This window comes from Pseudophryne corroboree, chromosome 3, assembly GCF_028390025.1.
Source record: "Pseudophryne corroboree isolate aPseCor3 chromosome 3, aPseCor3.hap2, whole genome shotgun sequence".
Taxonomy (NCBI): Eukaryota; Metazoa; Chordata; class Amphibia; order Anura; family Myobatrachidae; genus Pseudophryne; species Pseudophryne corroboree.
In genome coordinates, this window is record NC_086446.1 from 390,698,649 (window position 1) to 390,723,410 (window position 24,762).

Genomic DNA, 24,762 nt, shown 5'->3' on the forward strand with positions numbered 1-24,762 from the left:
TACTGGTATGGTTAATTTCTTTGTAAGTTTAGACACAGACGAATCCACCAATGGCGGATTCTCCCATGTAGCTGTCACAGACTCTGGAAACGGGTAACTAGACTTAAATCTGCGAGGTATAGAAAACCGTTTATCCGGATTCTTTCGTGTTTCTAGTAACATCTTATTAAGAGATTCCGAAACAGGAAAACACATCGGAGTCCTCTGTCGTTTAGCAAAGACGACTTCATCATTTGTCAGAGGCTCCTCAGTTTCTGTAAACTTCAGAGACTGACGCACCACTCTGATGAGATTATCAATGCCTGGGCTGTCAAAATCCTCACTATCCGAGTGCTGATCTACTTCGCTCTCCTCACCTTCATCTTGCGCAATGAGGTCTGGCATAGAATCGTCAGAATGCAACATAGCAGAAACTGGTAAATCAAAAGACAAATTAAATTTATCCCTACTACTCAAAATGGATTTGGACTTTTGGCAAGGCTGAGACCCCTCCGGTAGTTCTAGCGGTCTCACCCTAGACTCAGATCTTGCCGCTTCCAGCTCCTGTCGAGCGGCGGCCAATTCTGATTGCAATCCAGCCATGACATCCGCTAGCATAGCCCATGGCGGGTCCGGGGATGACACCGGCTTTGAAACCGGAGCCAAAATTGTATTCGTAGCTGAATCCACAAAACATACTGTACATGTGGTGATCCATCCGGTAACACACTCTTACAGACATGGCAGGTAAACTGCTTTTTTGTTTTGGCTGGTGCCTTACTCATTATGCAGACAGACAATACAATAGACAAAGACAGACAACTTGCACGACTCAGTAAAACAGTACTAAGGTGTCTCTATATACATATATCTGGCCAAGTGCAGTGCACGTGGCCAGTACTATATGAAATCTGATCTCAAATTCCCACTAACACCCCTGCGCCTCCGGTGGAGTAGAGATGTAGTACAGGAACGTTCTGGAATCACAACAGGAAGAAACAGGAAGCATGGTTAAAATGGCCCCCATGCCATGCTTACAGTACTGATCACAGTGCAGGGTATATTCCTATAACCTGTAACTATTGCAGCAAACCCGTTAATATAGGCGTAACAGCCTATGTCATTAATACTGTCACCCCCCTTATGCAGCCCTCCGCTAATGTCCTGCATCCTTCCCCCCCTTCTGCTCCCTCCCCTGTGGCCCGGGTACCGCTGTCTGAGTGGGAGGTACCGGGGAACGGGCATCCGGCAGGGAGCCGGGGAGCGCTGTAGTGGAGAGCGGTCCTGCAGCGGCGGCCGGCGGGTGTGAGCGGCGGGTCTTAGCGGCGGAGGAGCGCGACGCTGATCGGAGCGGTTGCCGGAGCGGCTGGGGCGGGCGGCCTGTAAGGAGAGGCAGGTGCGGGCGCATGTTACAATTTCCCCACACAGCGGGGCAGCAGCGTGCGATGACCGCCCCGTCCCCCCAGCTTACCTGACTCCAGTAGCGATGGCTGTGACGGGGCTTCTATCTGTAAGCTCCGTCCAGCTGTAGCAGCAGTCAGTGGGCTGCGTGTGGCTGTGAGGGTGCTCTTTGTGAGGACCGACACGCCATGCGCTGTCCGTGCAGCGGCACTATCCCGGACCCCCGTTTTTACAGAAACTGGGAAGGGATGTGCTGTTTGTAAAAAAGTAAAAATAAAAATATTCAAAAGAAGTGTGGATAAGCTCCACACCAGCCTTGTTGCTACTATGAGCACAGAAAAAACACTGAGGTACTCTGGGATATGGAGGGGAGGAGAGTTCTAAATTTAAATATTCAGTGCCTTGTTCCTGCGGAAGCCGTCCATATCCCAAGAGTACTCCAGTGACCCCTAGTGGATGAAAAAGAAAGATGGCTCAGAGTTTGAACACATTGATCAGCAGAGCCATCTCAGACGGTTACCAAAGGTTTTGGATCAAAGATATAATGTTATGAAACACATCCTAGGAGACTCACGTCCGTGAAGATTCTGTGCCAGAGTCATGCACAGCAGTTAGGTCTCACCTAGCGACAGACCTTGCTCCATTCACAGAAAGTGATCTAGGATACTAGGATATATACAACACTCTAAGCCAGAGACTCCCAAACTCCGCCAATAAAATTATGTTTTAAGGATATCCATGCGCAAGTCCAGATGGTTTAATCAAATTATGGAGGTATATATTAAGTCACCTGTGCTCAAGCATGGATATCTTTAAAACATGAACTGTAATGTCAGAGTTTGGGAAACTCTGCTCTAAGCCAATTTGTCGCAAAACCCCAAATGTTTGCTAAGAAGTGACATGACATTTAGACTGTTGTATAAAAGCCTAGCATTACCCACTGTGACTTAACAGGGATCCGGTCTCTAGATTGACAGTGATTAGGTCGACCACTATTGGTCGACAGTAACTAGGTTGACAGGGTTTCTAGGTCGACAGGTCAAAGGTCGACATGGGTTTTTCACATTTTAAAAAAAACTTTTTCATACTTAACGATCCACGCGGACTACGATTGAGAATAGTAACCTGTGCCGAGCGCAGCGAGGCACCTTGCCCGAAGCATGGTGCACTAATTGGGGTTCCCGGTCACTGTACGAAGAAAACGACACCAAAAACTCATGTCGACCTTTTGACCTGTCGACCTAGACCATGTCGACCTAGTTACTGTCGACCAATAGTGGTCGACCTAGACGACTTTCCATACCACACCCTGCTTAACCATGTAGAGAAATTTACTCAAACATAAAAGTCAAAACTTAGTTTTTTGTAAGAAATATGTACTGTAACTATGTTTTCCTTAAAAAGTGCACGTTCCCTGCATACAGAAGACGCAGCCAGACAGCTTGTGGGCTGAAGCCCTGTATTTCTCACAATCAATGCACAAGAGCCTCAGGAATAATCGCCATGAAGCGATCTCAAAGGTGCCTAGTGACCTAGTAAGCAGCACTCCATTGTGTATAGGTAATAGCTGCACTTGGACACAATTATATACATTATGGCTCCCATCTCATCAAGTACAACATTTAAAGGGAAAATGATTTTACATTTCATTAGTGAGGAATAGCTTTCTATCAATTAAAAGAATTTCTACTCTGAAGTCTATGCATTTTCGTCATTTGTAATAACAGACACACATCATAACACACGGAAGTTAAAGGTGAATTTTTATAAAGTTCAGCAATATTTACAGCCAAGGATTGTATTTCTTCCCATGATGACTGGAAATGCACGGTAATGGTGTGTACACACGGTGAGATATTTTCTTACGATTTTGACTATATAGTCAAAATCGTAAGAAAAGTTCGTGCAGGTTGCAAGATGAAAGTCACCTTGCGATGCCGATGCGCGGTCCCACGCGGTCGGCATCGCAAGCCTAAATAGACTGTGCAGGCAAGTAAATTTTGACTATCTCGCAGAAAAGATAGTCAAAATTGACACTTAACTAAAATCGCACATAGTATCGCAAGCACAGTCATTATGTGCTTGCGATGCCGACCTAGCCTTTGTCGCATATTGAGAATCAGGGTTAGCCCGAATCTCACCGTGTGTGTATGCACCTTTAGAGTACATCACACAGCGATCATATGTTTCATAGTATATATGAAGTGTAAAACAGGGTATTTTGATTGGTTGCTATGGGCAACATCCCACATCCCAATTAAATATATTACATGATTACTATAGTGAACACATAAACAAGTAACACCCAGCATCTAACTATTAAAGTACAGTAACTGTATGCTGGTAAAAAAAAACAAAAAAAACTGTGTGGCCAGTTAGAAAAAAAAAAAAATGACTGACAGAAGGTAAATGGGAGATAATCAAAGACCCCAAGTGTGACTGTAGCCAGTACAGAAATGTAGCATAAATACATTTTTGGCACATGTATAACCTTAAAAAGCACACATTTAAGTTAAGTTAAGGAAGTTTTTGGGTTCTCGAGATTGTAGTATAATATTACTAGCCAACACAGTCTGTAGTGGAAGATAAGAAGAATTATGCTAATAGTTATTAAGTTATGCTACATACAAAGACAAATTAAATGATAATAAAAAGAAAATCATGGTATATATTTGTTACCTTTGTGTCTAGGTTCCATTTAACATTCCCAGTATTCTTCATCCGCCAGTGTTTGATGAACCTGGTTCCAGGTTGCAGGTGAGTGCCATCAGGTAGGTTCTCGTCCACAAAAACAGCACTCAGAGTGGGGATGAACTGGGAACAAGGTTCCATGGGAATTCTGCAAAACCCATTCAATTGCAGATATAAGTCATCATGCAATTACATAATACCCTGTACACAGTAAAACATTATACAACTACTGAGCATTAACTGAATAGTTAATAACATTCACTAAAAAAATAAATTTTAATAGGGTTCTACATGCACGGCCTAGACGCAAAAGTTGGATCATAAAGCCAGTATTTTTATAGCTATAGAATCAAGACACACAAAAAAAAAAAAAAAAAAATATCAAGGTAGTCTAAATAATAGGTGATTGATTTTTAAACAAGCAGTATATTAGCCAATGAAGGAAAGGGTAAAAGTAGTTAGGGGCAATGTAACCCCTAATGCTCCATCTGACTTTTCAACTCTTAGGAAGAAAATAAAATTGTATAAAATAAAAATGTACATGTTGCTTAAGCAGAAGAACTGGCTATTCCTTGGGTATTAAAATAAAAAATGCTCTCCAATTGGTGGAGAGATGTAGAGGGGAAACACAGACTGCCAAAATGTTTTAGCTTTACATGAGTGCAACAGCACCCTCTAGAGTCCACGAGTAGCATCCCCAAAGTGGATGAATAAAAAATTAAGCCTCTCACCGGGATCAGTACGTAATCCCGCTGGACGCGATCCCGGCGGTCGAAATACCGACGCCGGAATCCTGACCACACAATCCCGACAGGGGTGGCGAGCGGAACGCAGCCCCTTGCGGGCTCGCTTCGCTCGCCACGCTGCCGGCACGGTGCCTCGCTACGCTCGGCACACTATTATATTCTCCCTCTGTGGGTGTCGTGGACACCCACGGAGGGAGAATACGACGTGATTGTGGCGGTCGGGATTCCGGCGTCGGTATTTCGACCGCCGGGATCCCGTCCAGCAGGATGTTGACCGCATCCCCTCTCACCCAGTGAAAGCTATGGGCACCAGAAAGTTTTGTACTTTTACAAATTACCTTTACTGTACTAGGCTATACTGAGAAATCTATTTTGTGAAACTATATGAGCGATTTAAACTGCTTGTCAATATATACTTGGTCCAACCAATAGTATAAAAAAGAACAAAATTTTACAATCCTGTAAAAATCTATTACTATCCATATAATGGACTGCTGAATTAAATTTTCCTACAGAAAACCTAACAGGTAAATGCATGCAAACTATACCATATGCAAAAAAATCTGTACGAAATACGGTATTAAATAGTAGAGAAAGCTATCAGGATAAAATCTTTAATATAATTACTTTTTAGTCTAGCTTTATGTTACGTGGGGAATCCAACTACAATACTGGATACAGTCCATAACAAACTACAAGGTGTTGTTTCAACATAGGTGACTAATAAGAGAAGACTGCCAAAACATCTTGCTATAGCACTAAAATGCTGTCCAACTGCTAATCGGTTTAATTAAATTCCTACTGAAATTGTAATTACCAATTCATTAATGTACTCCCAGAAATAAATTAACACATTTGTCCAGTGATGTCCAAGCAGTCATTCATTCAACCAACTAGTCCAATAACGTTCAGTCTCATATTTAATAATTGTGTGGAGGTCACTGTACTGAAAAGACTTGGGGGATAATTCAGATCTGATCACTGTGCAGCGATTTTTGCAGCCCTGCGGTCAGATAGTCGCTGCCTACAGGGGGAGTGGGTTTTCGCTGTGCAGGTGTGCGATCGCATGTGTAGCAGAGCTGCACAAACTGATTTTGTGCAGTCTCTGCGCAGCCCAGGACTTACTCAGTCGCTGCGATCACATCAGTCTGATCGGGGCCGGAGCGGACGTCAGACACCCTCCCTGAAAACGCTTGATCCCGCCTGCGTTTTCCCTGACACTCCCAGAAAACGGTCAGTTGCCACCCTCAAACGGCCTCTTCCTGTCAATCTACTTGCAATCGCCTAAGCGAATGGATTTTTCACACCATCCCGTCGCAGGGCGCCGATGCCCGTTGCAGCCGTGTGACGCGCTGGCACAGTGCGGTGCATGCGCAGGTCGGATCTGATCGCCCGCTGTGCGAAAATGCACAACAGCGATTAGATCTGAATTACCCCCTTACTTTTGGATTCTCTCTGATTAGTCTGTAAGAAGGACATGCACAGGTTTACAATGTAATCAGAGAAGACCCGCCACCTACCCACAGTAGGCATCCATTTTGTGTGTTGAACCAATATTCATGAGATTGTAGCCAGTGAATTTACTACAATGCCTCTTAAATATAAGCCAGGATTTGTGTATATTAGGTAGTGCTAGAGTGACGTAACTGGTTCCCAATTCATTGAAAGGGTGTACACTTTTTCAGCTTTGCTGCATGAAGACGTGTTTCTTGGTGGTTGTAGGTCAAGTGTAGGCAACATCTAGCCTGCTAACATACTGCCCTCTGCTGGCAAACACTAGCAAATATTGCAGACAACAGGCCACACACAAAGGGTTATTTTCTGATCACTGTATTGCTATTATGATCTAATGAGGTTCTTACACAAGAGGACTACTTTCTGGGCTCTCAAGTGGCGGCTGAGGAGAGTCTATGGAATGCCAGAGGTGAAGCCTACGATGAAGCTTCAGTTGTTTCTCCACCTCTTTCACCTCTGCTTTTCGCTGCCTCTTCTCTGCTCGCAGGCGTTGCTTCTCAGCTTTCAGAAATGTTTTGTGCATATGCTTATGGAACCTGTGACAAGACAGAAATGATTCTAAGGTAACACAAGCCAAAGAACACACTGTGAGCAGCACAAATGTCTTTAAAAGGCATACCGGACATGTTCAAAGGAGAAAGGATGTGGTGGGCTTCGTCCTTCAACACGTGGCTCCACCGGCCTTCTCATTTTTAAAAACAGATGGTTGGGATCATGTTCACAGCCTTCGGCCTCACAGTGCTCGCAGACACTGAATGATGGGCACACACTGTTGCAAAATAAGCCAAGTAAATTAGGTGTGAAATAGGTTTGAAGTTGTTGAGGGTAACAATATTCTAGATTTATACCAAATCTAAATGGAAACAATTGATTGGGTAGTTAAAATGTTAATGGAGCTTTGAAAAACAATGCTACAATAGTATGAGGGACAGGAGTTGAGTAACTTTGCTTCTTCAAGATATTAAAATGGACCCATCATGAGGCGCTAGCAACAGGAGGCAGATCCTGTTGCTCTCCAGTCCATATATCCTGTATTACATCCTGCCACTCTACCTGGCTACTGGAGTATACCTCTAGCTTCACCAGGTGTCAATCGAACCATATCCAACGTCTCAGCACTGTTCAGTCTGGCCTCTCTGCTACACTCTGCTGCAGCACCTGATCACTGCTCCCATCATGGTTTCGGTACCCGGAGTCTGCCCTGGTCTCTGGCTGTACTCAGCAGTGGCCTGGAGTTGTTCCTCATAACTGGATGGAGGCGCGGTGGCCAGCCTTTATTCCCATCCAGACGGTTGGTGCCTCACTTCAGTTATAATAACTGTGGCATGCTTCTGGGCCCTGTTATAAAACATCTGCTTCCTCTCTGTGGATAGCAGTGAAAACACTTGCTCTAGAGAGTAAGTCTGCTGTTTCAAATTCTGCTGATTCTGAATCATTCTGCCTAGTCCTTCTACAGTCTGCATTGTGAGAGGTAATGGTGCAGTGTGACCTCCCTGACTCTCCGGTGACTGTCTGCTTCCTACCTCTTGTTCTACGCTAGGGGGTTGACTCTCCTGAAATTTAAGGATTTATTGGGGGTAATTCTCAGTCATCAGAAGAGAGTCTCCCCACTTGGGGACTGATGGTGCTGCAGGTTCCAGTTCATTCACTTCTCTGTCTCAATCCTCTCGACATCCCTTTCCGCCTCCTCCCGTGGATCATGCTCTAGAGCCTAAAATCACTATACAACAGCTCCTGCAAGCCATGACTTCCTCTGAGCTATCTGTGACAAGCAAGATTTTTGATGTTTATATAGAGCTTTCTCCGCTATAACAGGACATGCAGGGGATGGGGTGGCGTGTAGTGGGGCCAGCCCTTGTATTAGATGCCTCATTGTAGGGTGCTCCTGCTCCTGTTGCTGGAGGGTTTCTCTGCTTTAGAATCCCCAACGGAGACTCGTTGCTACAAAATCCCTGACATTGGGGACAACTTCACGTTTTGATGATCTCACTGCGAAATGTGACTGTTCCCATCCAGAAACGCTTCTGTAAATGTTGCTGATCGACTCCTTTGCCCATGATGACTTTATCAATACCATACTGTTTTCTGTCCGACTGTGGGTTACTATGGATGGTTGGTCTCAATTCTTTAATTCCCTTAGGGAAACTGTCTGCTGGTTGGAGCTTATGATCCTTGGCAGAGTTGCTCCACTGGACTGATTTGGGTTTGTTGCCGGGTTGAATGTGTTGATTTCTGGGTAAAGTTTTACTTTGTAATTGTCCTTTTAAAATTTTTATACTGTTGTGTATTTCTTCTGTTTGAGGAGTATTCGCATGTTTCCAGCCATTGCTTTACTACTGTCTTTTGTATTTTGAGGTATTTTTTTCATGCTTTTTTCCCCCTAAGGGCCCTATGGGTCTTTATGCTGGATGCCGGGCTGGGTACTTTTGTCTTGGACTTGAGGGACATTAAACCCTAAGGTTAAAGATAAGATTTACTCCACCACTTATCCTTTAAGTATTTGATCAGTTTTATATTATGTCTGTTTACAGATTTATTGATATCCTCTCTGTTTATGTAGAATTCCAATATTTTGTGTGGAGGCATACATAGCTTATGGTCATTTTTATAGTTGCCCTGTCATTTCCGCAATGTATCTAACATAAGTTGGACTGGGGGGGAATTTAGGGATCCAGATATGCCAAGGTTGGGGGTTAGGTATATAGGGTGGGGGGTGGGGGGGATTTGTGGGGAAAATGGCTTGTTTTGGGGTGCATTTATTTGGTCTTAAACTAATTGTGAATGTGTGCATTTTTGTTTTCATTTATTATGTCCTGGCAGTTTTTACTGTATGACAACTCTATAGCAGCAGGGGCATTCTTTTGGGTTGCCACATCTTGATGATTGGGATTTCGCTTAATATATTGTTTATATGTCACTTTAGCCCCAATAATATATCGTCTTTATGCTACGTGTTCCTGAATGGCGCCTTCAGGTATTTGTTTTGCTCATCTTCTACAACATGGGGTTTTACTGTATGTTTGTCTTCCATACAATGCTCCCGTCATTCACTCATGCAAGCTAGTCTATTGAGTTGTTCTATTCATCAAGTTATTTTTGATTCTTTACTTGTTTTCTTATTTGTGTTATATACTGGTCAAATGAACATTATTTCACTGTTGCTTCTTCACCTTTATTTGAGCCGTAGTTCTCTATGGGGTCTATTCATGAAGCAGTGAAAAGAGTGGAGCAGTTGCCCATGGCAAACAATCGGGTTCACTACGGCTGGCCGGCGGTCGGGCTCCCGGCGACCAGCATCCCGGCGCCGGGAGCCCGACCGCCGGCTTACCGACAGCTTGGCGAGCGCAAATGAGCCCCTTGCGGGCTCGCTGCGCTCGCCACGCTACGGGCACGGTGGCGCGCTACGCGCGCCACACTATTTTATTCTCCCTCCATGGGGGTCGTGGACCCCCACGAGGGAAAATAATTGTCGGTATTCCGGCTGTCGGGCTCCCGGCGCCGGTATACTGAGCGCCGGGAGCCCGACCGCCGGCAAACAGAAGACCACCCCAAACAATCAGCTGCTATGTTTTATAGAATGCACTTGATACATGTTACTTCAAAGCGTATTGGTTGCCATGGGTAATTTCTCCACTGGCTCACTTCTCCATTCTTTTCACTGCTTCATGAATAGACCCCTATGTCACGTCATTATTCATGTCTGCCATGTTTCCCATATGTTTTGTTTTTGCCTTATTGTTGGGTGTACATTCTTTAAATCTTTAATAAAAATGACGCAATTTAAAAGAAAATAATGGACCCGTTGTGCAGTTTTGAAATATAACAGCATGAAAAAATAAGCCTAACTAATGTACAATTATTACCACACACACACACTACATAAAAAACAACGTCCCTCATGCTGTGCCTTAGCCATTGATTTAAGCTGCTACTGGTCTAGGGAGAAGTTCCTCAAACACGTTTTATGCAGTCACAAATGGCAGGAACACACTAGACGATTTTGTCCCTATAAAGATAAAGATTTCCCTTGAAATGTCTACAGCAGAAGAATGAACGATAATATCTTTATTGTGCATATCGTCCACTTAAATCGTCTAGTGTGTATGCCCCTTTCGAACCTGCCAGAAAATGGGTTTAGGGAATAAAAATCAAATACCCAAAACAGGGAAGGTGGCTAAAATGAATACATTATATGATGGCAGTAAACAAGCCTATTAGTGTATAGTCTAATTGAACCCAGTCATCAATTCAATCTGGTTCATTTGTTGAATAAAGTAACTATGGGGGCAATTACTATTTTACACAAATCCATTTGGTGTTGGATAACTTTTTTGCTTCAATCCATGAAATCATAAAAAAACGTTTGTGTGTGTTTATTCAGGTTGTATTTGTCTTATATTTTGTTTGAAGATCTGAAACAATTAAGTGTGACAAATATGCAAACATAGAAGAAATCAGCAAGGGGGCAAAAATGGTTTCACTCCACTGTACTTGAGTATGTGTGTATTCTATCACAAAGCATAACAGTCACCAACACACAATGCAGTTATTCATTTAGTGGGTTGAACTAATAAGCTTAATGTACAGCAAAACCTACCTGCACTGGTAACGAATGCCCAGTATCCTCTTTCTACAGTTACTGCAAGCCAAGAGCCAGTCATACAAGGAACCCATGGAAGTTGGCCGTTCCGATTCCTTGAGAGGCGCAGAAGAACAACTGCTATCTGACATCCAATCCTGGCTCGGGGAAAGTCTATCCCTCATTATCAGGGACACTTTTTGTACAGTCTCATTAATTATTTGCTCCTTGAACTGGATATACAGAAAAACATTTAGTGGAAGTTACGATTTCATAACTAAAATGACATTTATTCATATACGGATTACCAAGATTAAGGAGCATATCTATCAAAGCTTGGAGAGATGAAGTAACAACTGATCAGCTCCTGTCATTTCTTAAAAAAACAGCCTGTAACATGGCAGTTAAGAGCAGATTGGCTGGTACTTTATCTCTCTCCAAGTGTTGATATATATGTCCCTATCGGTTTTTAGTACCTTGGAATAAATTCTATCCTCCACTAATTCAACCAATTATAGAATTATGCTCTCTATTCAAAGGATTCATCCTGTCCAGACAAACATCATCTCTGTGTTCCCTTATCACGTTGAAATCACCAGCAATTACTATAGTAGAGTACATGACAATATTCTCCCATTCATGGTTATAGGACGTTTTCCAGCTGCACTCACTTCGTGGAATGCCCTCCCCTGCACAATTAGACTATATTCTAGTCTCCAAAACTTCAAAAGTTCCCTGAAAACTTACCTCTTCAGGCAATCTTATCAATTTCCGGAACTACCCGCATAACCTCTCTAAACTATTCTACTTAAGTACTATTCAGCTGTATACTTCTTCATGTGTTGCTAAGGATGAAAATATTCTGTTTACATTTGGTTAACATTATTGTCTGTATTATTTAGACTGACTGTTCTGTTTGTGCCTTTACAGATGCTTGGATACCTGGAAGTAGGACTTGAACCTTGAGGCCTATGTCACAGTATCACGAATAGTATTTACTAAAATAGAATTGAATACATTATACCTATAGGCTTTAGTTTAGAATTAATGATCACCTTACAAATGTATTTATGGTTATTTATACTCCTGTATTACTGTAATTACATGTTTCCTTTAGCAGTGGGAATACATGTAGTAGCATTTTTTTTTACATTTTCACTAAATCGGGTATTATATTTTTCTATTTGTTGGTGAGCCCAATTTCATGCACCCCACCTTGGTTGGGCTACTTTATGTTTCCTTCTTGAACATGAGTACAAACTTATGTAACCATTTCAAAAGGACAAAGGGGGAGATGTACTAAGCCTTGAAAAGTGATACATTGGAGAGAGCAACCAACCAGCTCCTAACTGCCATGTTACAGGTTGTGTTTGGAAAATAGCAGTTAGGAGCTGGTTGGGTGGTAGTTTATCACTCTTCACTTCTCAATATTCAGTATATGTAACAAGCAAGCCTTGCGTGGTGGACACGGTTAGGGAATGCTTACTCTGTTCATGTAGCTGGTAAACCATTCCGGGGGAGATGGAGAGGACCCACTGTCTGTGGTTGTGCTGCTCTGCTCCTGTAACATAGGAATAGGATGCTATAAACTTGCTTTCTAAACAAAGTATTATGATCCAAAGAACGAGGATAGCAATTGTCTCTTAGAGCATGTGTCTATTTTCTGCACACAGACTGAGTTGTGTGGTATCATCAGAATTACCAGAAGAAACGAAAAGACCATATCGCTATCAATCAACCATGTTGCTTTAATGGTGATTTTACTCTGTCCTCCTATGTCAGATATCCTGCTCGTTTCAATTAACTTTACTATATAGTCTACGTGTGTCATCATGCTCTCTTGCACCTGCTTGTGAAGTGTGGTGCCTACACATTACATACATTTGCCAATGATTTTCTACCATGTATGATGGGGCTATACCAATCATGTTCTGTAGGTATAAATGTTTATTGTACAAGCAATGCTCAGCAGTGTTTCTACTGCCCATCTCCCTCATTAAACGGGATATGAATCAAGCCTTCTAAACAGTGGAGAAGTTGTCCATAGCAACCAACAGGCTTCTAACTATGATTTTATAGAATGTACTTCATAAATGCTATCTATAAGCTTATTGGTTGATATGTGCAACTTAACCACATGTTCACTTCTCCGCTCTTTAGGAAGCTTGATACAGCTTCAACCACTACGTATGGTGCAATGGTTAGCACTGCTGTCCAACAGTACTGAGGTCATGGATTCGAATCCAAGCATTGCTCTAACGGTGTGGAGTTTGTATACTCTCCCCATACTTGCGTGGGTTTCCTCCGGGTACTCCGGTTTCCTCCCACGATCCAAAAATATACTGGTAGGTTAATTGGCTCCCAACAAAATTAACCCTAGTGTGTAAGTGTGTGCATGTGGTAGGAAATATAGACTACAGTGATCGCGCTGAATGAAAATAATTGTGGGTCCCAGGGGCCCTTCACTTAGAAAAATTGGGGTCCTACTTCACTATTTCTGGGTGCCATCACATATTATGAGGGGTGAGGACAGGCAGTTGTTGGGACAATTCTAGGGAACAAGGAGAGGGTTAGGGGCTGGCAGTGCTAGGGGTAGGGAGGGGGTTAGGAGCAGGCAGTAATAAGGGTATGGAGGAGGTAAGGGTAGACACCAGTTGGGGCAGTGTTGGGGGCAAGGAGGGTGTTAGGGACAGGCAGTGCTGGGGCTAGGGAGGAGAAAAACGGTAGATAACAGAGGGGGCAGGCAGTACTGGGGCTAGAGTGAGTGTGTGTGTGTGTGTGTGTGTGTGTGTGTGTGTGTGTGTGTGTGTGTGTATATATATATATATATATATATATATATACACACACATATATATATATATATATATATATATATATATACACATACATATATACACACATACACATACACACACACTGAGGTGGAATCAGAGCTGCGCCAAAGACTGCTCTGTGCATGCCCAGGCTTGCACTCATGGAGATTTGGATAGTCAGGGGACGCTGTAATCTAGGAATGCAGTGTGCGTGTACTGCAAGTGATTTTATCCACCTACTTTATGAGTTTGGGCTGTACTCAGATTATCATGTGATCTGTGCAATATCTTTTTTATAATGAGGATATTGATGTTTCCAAGCACAAAAGAAACCTGTGTCTCTGTAACCCCACCCTCCCCACCCCCTCCCCACCAGTCTGTCATACGTCTACCTCTTCCCCCCACCATACCCTGTTACCCCTGGGTCTTGACCCTTACCCCGGCTGCCTGCAGTGTCTCCCTCTTCAGCACCCCATGTACTAGGCTCTGCACACTGTACTGCCTGTACCCCCAAACTTCTGCAGCACATTCTGCAGCTCTTGCTCCACTGTCACACACTGCTACATATCCGTGGGCTGGGAGGAGGGCAGGGGAGCCCAGGGGCCTTCTATTCCTCAGACAGGAGAAGCTCCTCAGCTGGGGCCAAACCGTCCCCCATCAATGCAACCTGTGCGGGACTGAGGCGGTCTCTCTGCCAGCAACGGCCTCTCTGCTCAGGACCCCTCTGAGAACTCCCTGGGTGTCGTCAGCACTGACACAGCTGCTGTTTGTTATGATCAGAGCGGTGATTGACCCACACGATCAGACCCGACCCCGTCGCTGAGAAAATCCCCTGCTGCGGGAACACTCAGTCCCTGACGCTGCCAGCACACCAAGTCCCGCCAGCGCTACACCAACAGCGCTTTAACAGTCACTGCACAAAATCACTGATGCAGGTCCCTTACGCTGAGGATCTAAGGTGCTGCGCCATCAGGTCTGGCCCCAAAGCATGTGAGCCAAGAGAGACGCCAAAGAGGACTGCCAAGGCTCCACCTCCTATTTTTATAACATGCAGCCGGCCATAGAGCATCAGATTGGCTGTAGCGGAGTGCGTCCCAGGGACCCTCTTGTTTTTGAAATGTTAGTTCCTGGTCATCAAAACAAGGTAAGATACGCGCTATAGCGCATTTTTGCAAACACTGATATTGTAATCTCCACTGGGGCAGGCACTGATGTGAATGGCTAAATATTCTCTGTAAAGTGCTGCGGAATATGTGTACGCTATATAAATAACCGGTAATAAATAATAAAATAAAACCACATGATATTGTCCAAAACTACTTGTTCCACGAGCACATTGTGATTATACAACTGAATGAGGAGCCAACTTAGCTATTGTGTTTCAACAGTTTAAAAAGCTTCCAAGGACAACCATTTTGTTTTCATGTGGCCTCAAAACATACAATGGGCAACTTATCTATACCTATGGACTATGCCAAACTTGCTCATTGCAAAGCCAACTTTTTGTCATGTTTGAATATGTGTACATAAGCAGAGTAAAAAAAATAATGAGGCCACACACACTACTGAGCCTCATTTTGACTTGTTTTAAGGACATTACATCAAAGTTGGATCAGCCTGTAGTGTGTTTTTCCACTTTAATTTTGAGGGTCACTCCAAATCCAGACCTCCATGGGTTAACAAATTTGATTTCCATTGATAATTTTTGTGTGATTTTGTTGTCAGCACATTCAACTATGTAAAGAACAAAGTGTTTAATAAGAATATTTCTTTCATTCAGATCTAGGATGTGTTATTTTAGTGTTCCCTTTATTTTTTTGAGCAGTATATATATATATATATATATATATATATATATATCTATCTATCTATCTATCTATCACCACAAGCTCACAAAGCTCCTTTTTTTGCTGTGAATGCTGTACAGCATGGATGGCTAAACTGATCCTCAGGTACATAGAAACAGAGAAATTGACTTCAGAAAAGAACTACTTGGCCCATCAAGTCTGACTTTTTTTATTAATCCTTTACGAAACCTCAACTCTATTTGATGCTTAGTTATAAGTAAGGATATTCATATGCCTGTCCCATATTTACATTGCTGTACTGTCTTAGCATCTACCACCTCTGATGGGAGGCTATTCTACATATCCACTACCCTGTCTGTGAAGTAATTTTTCCTTAAATTTACCCTGAACCTCCAGTTTCAGTGTATGTCCTCGAGTTCAAATACTTATTTTCCTTTGAAGCATGTTTCCTATCTGTACCTTGTTAAAACCCTTGGTATATTTGAACGTTTCTACCATGTCCCCCTTTCCCTTCTCTGCTCCAAACTATAAATGTTATGATCCTTTAGTCCTTCTGGGTACGTTTTGCTATATAGGACATGCACCATTTTAGTTGCTTTCTTTGTATTCTCTCTAATGTATTTATATCTTTCTGGAAATATGGTCTCCAGAACTGGACATGTATTCCAGATGAGGCCGTACCAATTACCTATACTATATGGCATTATTACTTATTTTTTCTTGCTATGGATTCATCATTGCTTTTTTGCATTGCTTTGCTGACTTTAAGTAGTGTTCACTCTAGGCTGTTTTAGCAGTTTTTAACAGGCAAAACCCGCCCTGCCCCTTTTGCGGCGCCCTGCTAGAACAGCCGCCCGCTCCCTGCCCTCCCGGCGTGTATAGATGCCGTGCGCGTGCGCATGCGCGCGGCATCCATTCACGCATTGGGAGAGGGCTGGGGGAAGCCCAGCACCGACAGAGGTGCTGGGCACGCCCCCAACAGTGACGTCGCCGGCCACAGACGCTCTCTATAGTAGCGTCTGTGGGCCGCACCGCGCCCCTAAAATGACGGAGGCGTGGCCACGCCCCCTAATTTGCGTGGCCGCCCCCCCCCCCCCCATTTCGGGCGCGCGCGCGGCGCCCTGCCCCTTTTCACTCCTAGAGTGAACACTATTTAAGTAAATTGAAATAGTGACTACTAAATCCTTTTCCTCCTCAGTAGTTTCCATTATAGTACACTTGATATTATATTTAGCATTTTCTTTACATTTAACTGTAGCTGCACCATTCTTAACCATTCCTCAAGTCTCCCTAGATCATCAATCACTTGTTTTACTCCTCCCTGTGTGTCTAACCTGTTGCATATCTTTGTGTCATCTGCAAAAGGGCATACTTTCCCTTCAATAACATTTGCAACATCACCAGAAAGATATTAAAGAGCACTAGTCAAAGTACTGATCCCTGTTAGTCCACTGGTAACGTTTCCCTCCATAAAATGTACTCCATTTACTACAACTGTTTCCTATCCTGCAATTAGCAGTCTGCGATGTGGCACTTTGTCAAATGTCTTATTAAAGTCTAGATACAGGTATGCTACATCTATGCCAGATCCCCAACCCAGCCACCTCCCTAATCTATTATTCAGGTCATGGAGTCAAAAAAGGAAATAAGATTTGTCTGGCATGAGCTCACACTAGTAAATCCATGCTGTTTGGGATCCTATAAATTTAAAGTTGTTTGATTTAAGATATTCCACAACTCTTTCTTTTTTTAATAGTGTTTCTATTACTTTCTCTACTACTGTAATTAATTGCTTCTTCCTTGCTTGCACTGTTATACGGTGGTACTGCATTCGCTCAGTCGTCTGGAATTGCACCTGTAGCTAGTGACTGGTTAAATAATTCTGTTAATGGTGCTACCAGCACATCTTTTAGTATCCTTCAAAGTATCCCATCGAGGCCTCATTGTATTAATCCACTTTCAGTATTGCGAGTTCTGTTAGAACCTTCTCCTCCTTGCAGATCCTTGCAATTACACTGTGGCCCCTTCTCCTCTCCTTCTGTAGTGAATACTGAAATCATTATTTGGATGATCTGCCATTGGCTTGTCTCCTTCAAACAAACTATCACTCTCTGTCTTAAGTCTTATTATTTCTCCATTTGATTTTCTCCTTTCACTTCTGTACATAAAAAAACAGTTTTGCCCCCATTATCAACTGACTGGGCCATTTTCTCCTCAGCTTCTGCCTTTGCACGCCTGATCCCCGTCTTATGGGCCCTATACACTTACCGATTACACTGAGCAATATGAACGATCTCGTTCATTAATGAGCGAGATACTGTTCATATTGCTCAGTGTGTAGGCACCAACGATGAACAATGCGCAGCCCTGCGCTCGTTCATAGTTTGTGCCGGCTCCTTTATACATGCAAGCCAATATGGACAATATCGTCCATATTAGCATGCATGGCTATTGGGCCGGGTGACATCAGGGAGTGAAGAAACTTCACCCCACCCCCCTTCCCACCGGGTCATCTGTCGGCCGTAACGGCCATCGGGCACCGCGGCGGAAAATGGCCAGTGTGTAGAGGGCCCATTAGCCTCCTTCCATCTGGCAAGACACACCTCTTCATCGTTATTATTTTAAATCTGCTTATATTTCTTAAAGGCCGTCTTTTTTGCTTTCACACTAGTTGATACCTCTTTTGTGAACCACATTGGCTTCCTTTTCCTGGTGTTTTTCCTAACCCTTTTGATACAAAGGTCTGTTGCTTTAAGCATTGCACTTTTTAGGTTTTCCAACCGGTCCTGCACTCCTTTCAAGTTCCTCTAATACGCCAATGAATTGCTTAAACATCTCCCCATTTTTGCAGTCTTCCTAAAATTCAACATCTTTATTTTTGTGTGCCATGAATTGGACCCCGTCTTTATACTAAACCATACTGCATGATGGTCACTGAATCCTAGGTTCTCACCCACATATACGTCTGATATCCTGTCACCATTTGGGAGTATTAAATCTAATATTGAGTCTTTGCAAGTGGGTTCCCTCACCAATTGCTTGAGGGATGCTCCTTGTAAGTAGTGATGAGCGGATTCGGTTTTACTCGGTTTTACTTGGTTCTCAAAACCGAATGTTATTGGCTCACTGATGTCACGTGTTTTGGATAGCCAATAAGATTCGGTTTTGAGAACCGAGTAAAACCGAGTAAAACCGAATCCGCTCATCACTACTTGTAAGGCATTTAGAAATTTGCCCCTTGTAGTTGAACTTGCAAAAGACCCCTCCCAATTTACATCAGGTAGATTAACAACTTCCACGATTAGGACTTCTCCCTTTAAAGCCATTTTCGTGATGTCCAACAAAAGATTCCTGTCCAATTCCTGACCCTGGCCTGGTGGTCTATAGATCACCCCAATGCAAAGAGTGTCCTTCTCCACTCGTTTCACCCATAGGGCCTCAATTTTTCTTCACTATTTTGTATTAAAATAGCATTTATGCTCCGATTCGTCCTTCCTAAATAAACTGTATCCCGCTATAGGTATGTCCCAGTTCTGTTTCTCGCTGCATCATTGCACTATTGCAATTAGCTCTGGAATTTTGTCTTCTAAGCTCCTTGCATGTGCACACATAGCTTTAAGAATGTTGTTTGTGCACCTGTTTTCCTAGCCATGTTCGGTCAGTATATAACATAATGTCAAGTCTAAAGTTGAAATTACCTGTTTGGTAATGTTGTTTAATGTTGTTGTTTTTTTACTGTTCAGAAATCGCACTTTGGGCCCAATTCAGCATGAGTTGTAACAACTAATTTCCCTAGCACGTGGGGGCCTCCCGCAAAACAGACCGGAAACGCCTGCATTGTCCGGACCGCAGCCCCCACAAAACGCGAAGTCCCGTCTCCGCCCCCTGCCAGCTCTTAAACTGCGATCACAGTTTAAGACCTCTCGCATGTGCACACATTTCGGAAAATATAGGATTTACACATTTCTGCGGGGCTTACTGAATTAGCCCCATTTCCTTTGCAACATGGCTGCACCCCACTAAATTTTAAGATATAGTAAGTCGAACCTCTAACAGTTCATGTTTGCCAGTCCAACTGTAGATCAGTAGAATGTATCAACTGGAAAGAACTCCAGCCTCTTTTAAAACGAGAGAGTAATGACTACACCTGTGCACCAGCTACTGTAAGTTGCCTAAAAAAGTGAACTGTTAGGGGTCCTCTCGGTTGGCCACCCCTGCTGTAAATGACCCACTGCAAAAATGACGGTAAGAAATTGAGGGACAAGTGGCTAGCTGGAATTTGTCCAATACTACAATTAAATCAAGAAATATGGCATTGAAGCACATGGACATGAAAGTACCTAATACTATGGAGCAGGAAATACCATCTATCAAAAATGTAAGTATTTATCTGTGTATTTAACATTTAAGTGATTTTGAAGCCATTTTAGCAACAGACATACATATAAGGCAATAATATACACACTGTCTCTATGTAATTGGTGAACCAGTCCGGTTGTATGTTTCCACTTCCATCATTTTGGCAATGTTCTTCCTACCAATGATAAAAAATGACACATATCAGTGCCAAGAGGTTGGAAAATATTAGTGATCGATGCAAAAACAGCAATAAACGCCTGTTGCCACAACCAGTTAGGAAGTGACCCTCTGGTCTCTCTACATTATACGAAGGGCTTCTTATGCTCCAAGGCAGCTGAACTACTCCTGTGGTTTAGCTCTCCCAGCGAAGCTCACCATGTTTTGATACAGTTAGGTCCATATATGTTTGGACACGGACACAATTTTTGTCATTTTAGCTGTTTACCAAAACATATTTAAGTTCCAGTTATAGAATGCATATGGTTTAAAAGTGCAGACTATCGGCTTTAATTTTAGGGTATTGACATCCAAATTAGATGAAGGGTTTAAGAATTACAGCTGTTTAATATGTTGTCCTCTCATTTTCAAGGAACCAAAAGTAATTCGACAATTGACTCAAAAGCTGTTTCATGGACAGGTATGGGCTATTCCTTTGTTTATTTATTCATCAATTAAGCAGGCAATAGGTCTGGAGATGATTCCAAGCATCTGTTGCATTTGTATTTGGAAGTTGTTGCTGTAAACCCACAACATCCGATCAAAGAAGCTCTTAATGAAAGTGAAACAGGCCATTCTAAGAACCTTAAGGACCATACACACTTAACGATAAAATGAGCGACGTCGCTCATTTTCCCCCTCCTTGAGCGACGTTGCTCATTTTATCGTCAAGTGTGTATGCCGCCAGCGACGACCGATGCGCGGCCCCGCGGGTCGGCAACGATCGTCGCTGTCGGTAGGGCATCCATGAAGGATGTGGACTGTCGTCCACGACCTTCATGCAGGGCTGGCGGGGGCGTGACGTCACTGAGTGATATGAGCGGTCATATCGTTCAGTGCGTACAGGCGGCCGCCAACCGGCCGGCCCGGGAGGGGGAAACATTAGACGATGTCGCTCACAGAGCGACATCGTCTAATGTGTATAAGCCTTAAGGCATGGCCAAAACAACAGTTTGGTACATTCTGAGAAAACAAAACAAAACAAAAAAACAAACAAACATATTTATGAGCTCAGCAACACAAAAAGGCCTGAACATCCACAGAAGTCAAAAGTGGTGCATGGTCGCAGGCTCCTTTCCTTTGTAAAGAAAAGGTTATGGTATAAAGAATCAACATAGTTAAGGTTGACACATGACAATGGTCGACACGTGCAAAAGTTGACATGAAATGTGTGTGTGTTTTTGGTGTTGTTTTTTTCCATAACATGACCAGGAACCCCAATTAGTGCACCGCTTCGCTCACCATGCTGCGGGCAAGGTTACTATTTCTAATCGTAATCCACGTGGATGGTAAAGTATGAAAAAGCTACAAATCTTTTTTTTTTTTTTAAAGCCATGTTGACCTTTACTCTATGTCAACCATGTCAATGTCGACCAATAGTGGTTGACTTATTGACTGTCGTCCTACCATCCGGATACCAAAAAAAATACATTTCACAACATCCAGCCAAGTGAAGAACACTCTCCAGGAGGTATGGTATTCCTAAAGAGAAGACTTCACAAGAGTAAATACATAATATTCATCATAAGGTGCAAACCATTCATAAGCTCAAAAAATATATAGACCACATTAGACTTTACCAAGAAAAATCCCAAAAGGCCAGCCCAGTTACTCTGTAGTGCAACCTAACTGGGAACTGTGCTGAGATGACCAACTGTTGCGTACATCTCAAATAGATATGAACGGTGGTGATTCCATATAACGGTAACAAAGTCACAAGTGCAATTTCTTTAAAGTGAGCAGCGTGTTGAATAGTAGTGCTTGTCTCACAGTTAAATACCCATAGTAGTTCTGTATAGCAGCATTTGTGACTTGGTAACAGGGTGTGTGTATGTTTTGGTATTTGCACGGAGTCCGATAACTACAGTACATATAGATACACACTCTATTCAGCGCCATTACTGCTCTCTCTGCTTCTGAAAAGTATTACAAATGAACATTTTATTTACGATCATGTTCATTTGTCCAATTACATCTGCACCCCTGAAAAGAAAGGACTGTGTATAAAAATGGTTGCAAGTCCTAAACGTTTCATATGATGTTTTTGTACAACCCGTTGAATTAAAGCTGAAAGTCTGTACTTCAATTGCGGCTCCATTGTTTCAAATTAATTATGGTGGCTTACAGTGCCAAAATTAGGAAAACTGTGTCAATGACCAAATTTATATATACAGTACCAGTCAATTTCTTACTTTCTTTAACAGCCCAGATGTAAACCATTCTCTAACAACTCCTTTCAGGTTCCTGGGTTATTTATAGTATACTGTGCTTCACTTTGGGAGGTGGGTAGGTCGTAATTGATGCTGCTGTATCTGGAAGTTATCTGACCTTCGCGTTTAGCTGAAATATAGTGGGTGATACAGTGCCGCATGGTAAATAATACCTGTATGTCTAGAGAGAGTGTACGTAAAAATTGATTTGTACTCGTTAATGAATGTCATCACAATAGGTTTGAACTGAAATTGCCTTTTCTAGAGGTAGACACAATGCTCCTGTTACAATAGGACAAAAAGGTTCAATAGTGTGATGCGAGTGTGTGGATTAACTCACTGGGTATATACAAGTCTCAGGTGCACCAACTAGTGTGTCTGTCTAATAGCCAGGCAGCTAAGGGCAGTGTTCTTGTTGGTGCCTGTGGCTTGTATCTGACCCTCTGGTGGGTGTGGCAGGGTATGGAGTGACCACAAAGTAGGGATGCAAATGTCAAAGGTAGGTGTCCTGAGAGGATGGTGTCCCACCCCTCTACGGACTGCTTACTTACTCGTTCCAGTATCCTCTTAGCTGGTTAAAAGTCTTGTTCACGTTCTTGTGGATTCTTAATGTATCCAGTGACTTCCCAGGCCCCATTCCAGCTAAGAGGATACTAAATGTCATTGTCGGTGGTTCCTGTGGCTACAAAACTGTTCGGTCGGTGGGTTGCCTGCACAAACAGTCAGATGTACTGAATGATATATTGGCAGCGGCGGTGCTGCAGGGTCAACCTGATAGGTCTTTGAATTACATAATTTACAGACATATTGGCTGTACACACCCGCTAATGTATCGTTTGTTGACTGTACAAACTATATATTGCATAGTGTGTACCCAGCCATAGAACTACCTGTGCTGAACATGGCTGCACTGGATAACCTTGAGGCTCATTCTGCCTTACCCATTTCAAAATTATATATGGAAGCAAGAAACAACTAAAAATATCTTACAATATATGTCATATTTTGCATCGCAGTATGTTTTATTTATTTACTTTCTTTCCCTGCCCCACCCTCCCCTTTATCCATACAGGCTTAGTTGTGTAAAATGTTCAGATGGAAATACTCTATGGAGGATGGCTTGCAACTATCACACTTTTCATTGCCCTATTTACTCGAACAATGATATCATATGCTATTATTACAAATTTGTTTGAATAATGCCTCTACTCCTTGTGTAGTGTTGTTTCACAAAAGAAACATTAAATGAAAAAAAAAAGACAATTTTTAATGAAACCCCAATGAAGAGTCAAATAATTGTCAAAATTAATTAAAAGGAAAATCAAAATCGAGAAGTAATAATCCAGCCTCAGCAAACAGAGTCCCACTCAGAGACCCTCATCTTTCAGAGCAAACAGACTGGAATACAAACGAGAGAGAGAGAGAACGCGCACGTGCGTGCGTGCGTGCGTGTGTGTGTAGGAGAATGAATTCTAGTAATACAAGACTGGACCAATACAGTGAGCATCTAATTTTCTGCTGCCGTCCATGTAGAAGTTCAATACATGACACTTTGCTTCCGTTGTTCTGTACATGTTATTCCTTGTAAGTGGACGATCCTAATCCAATCACCACGTCACAAGTTTTCAAGCAGCATACAATCAGCACCAATTTACACACTAACCAAAAAAGAAGTATTTCTCCTTTGAGGAACACAATTATAACCAATCTCAGATTGCTTTCTTGCTACGGTTTGTATCATCATAAAGACACAGGGCCTAAATCAGACCTGATCGCTAGGCTGCGTTTTCGTACAGCTGGAGATCAGGTCTAAACTGCGCATGCGTATGCACCGCAATGTGCAGGCGCGTTGCACGGGTACAAAGCGGATCGCCGCTCAACGATTGTACGAAGGATCCATTCATATGGGCGTTCGCAAGGAGATTGACAGGAAGAAGGCGTTTGTGGGTGCCAACTGACTGTTTTCTGGGAGTGTTTGGAAAAACGCAGGCGGGTCCAAGCGTTTGCATGGCGGGTGTCTGATGTCAATTCCTGTCCTGGACAGGCTGATGTGATCGCAGCGGCTGAGTAAGTCCTGGGCTGTGCAGAGACTGCACAAAATCTGTTTGTACAGCTCTGCTACATATGCGTTCGCACATTTGCACAGCAAAAATACACTCCCCCCATAGGCGGCCACTATCCGATCGCAGCAGTGCAAAAATCGCCTGCTAGTGATCAGGTCTGAATTAGCCCCACAGTGTAATCATGTTATCTATGTTGCAAGATCCTGTTTGTAGTGAGAAAGATATTTGCAGGACAATAAACTGCCACAGGACCAGTATACACAAGACTGGTTAAATCATCTGATACTACATTAACAGAAGAAAAACAAACCGGAAAACCATTTTTTTTTTTTTTCAATTATAAAAACAATTCTAGCTGCAATTGCACCAAAAACATAAT

The 24,762-nt window shown here is 42.8% G+C and overlaps 1 protein-coding gene across 4 annotated transcripts in view; it reads right to left on the reverse strand.

Moving 5' to 3' along the window:
- The window catches only part of NBR1 (NBR1 autophagy cargo receptor), a 159,048-nt gene that overhangs the window by 65,738 nt on the left and 68,548 nt on the right, over window positions 1-24,762 (reverse strand). For 2 of the 4 annotated variants that reach the window (XM_063960066.1, XM_063960068.1), the window contains exons 7-12: window positions 20,001-20,069; window positions 12,398-12,472; window positions 10,930-11,144; window positions 6,952-7,101; window positions 6,680-6,868; window positions 4,060-4,219 (exon numbers count right to left, since the gene is read on the reverse strand). In XM_063960066.1, coding sequence (XP_063816136.1) covers window positions 4,060-4,219; window positions 6,680-6,868; window positions 6,952-7,101; window positions 10,930-11,144; window positions 12,398-12,472; window positions 20,001-20,069 — 858 coding nt within the window. The remainder of the gene's footprint in view (window positions 1-4,059; window positions 4,220-6,679; window positions 6,869-6,951; window positions 7,102-10,929; window positions 11,145-12,397; window positions 12,473-20,000; window positions 20,070-24,762) is intronic. The other 2 variants (XM_063960067.1, XM_063960069.1) reach the window with 2 other exon arrangements.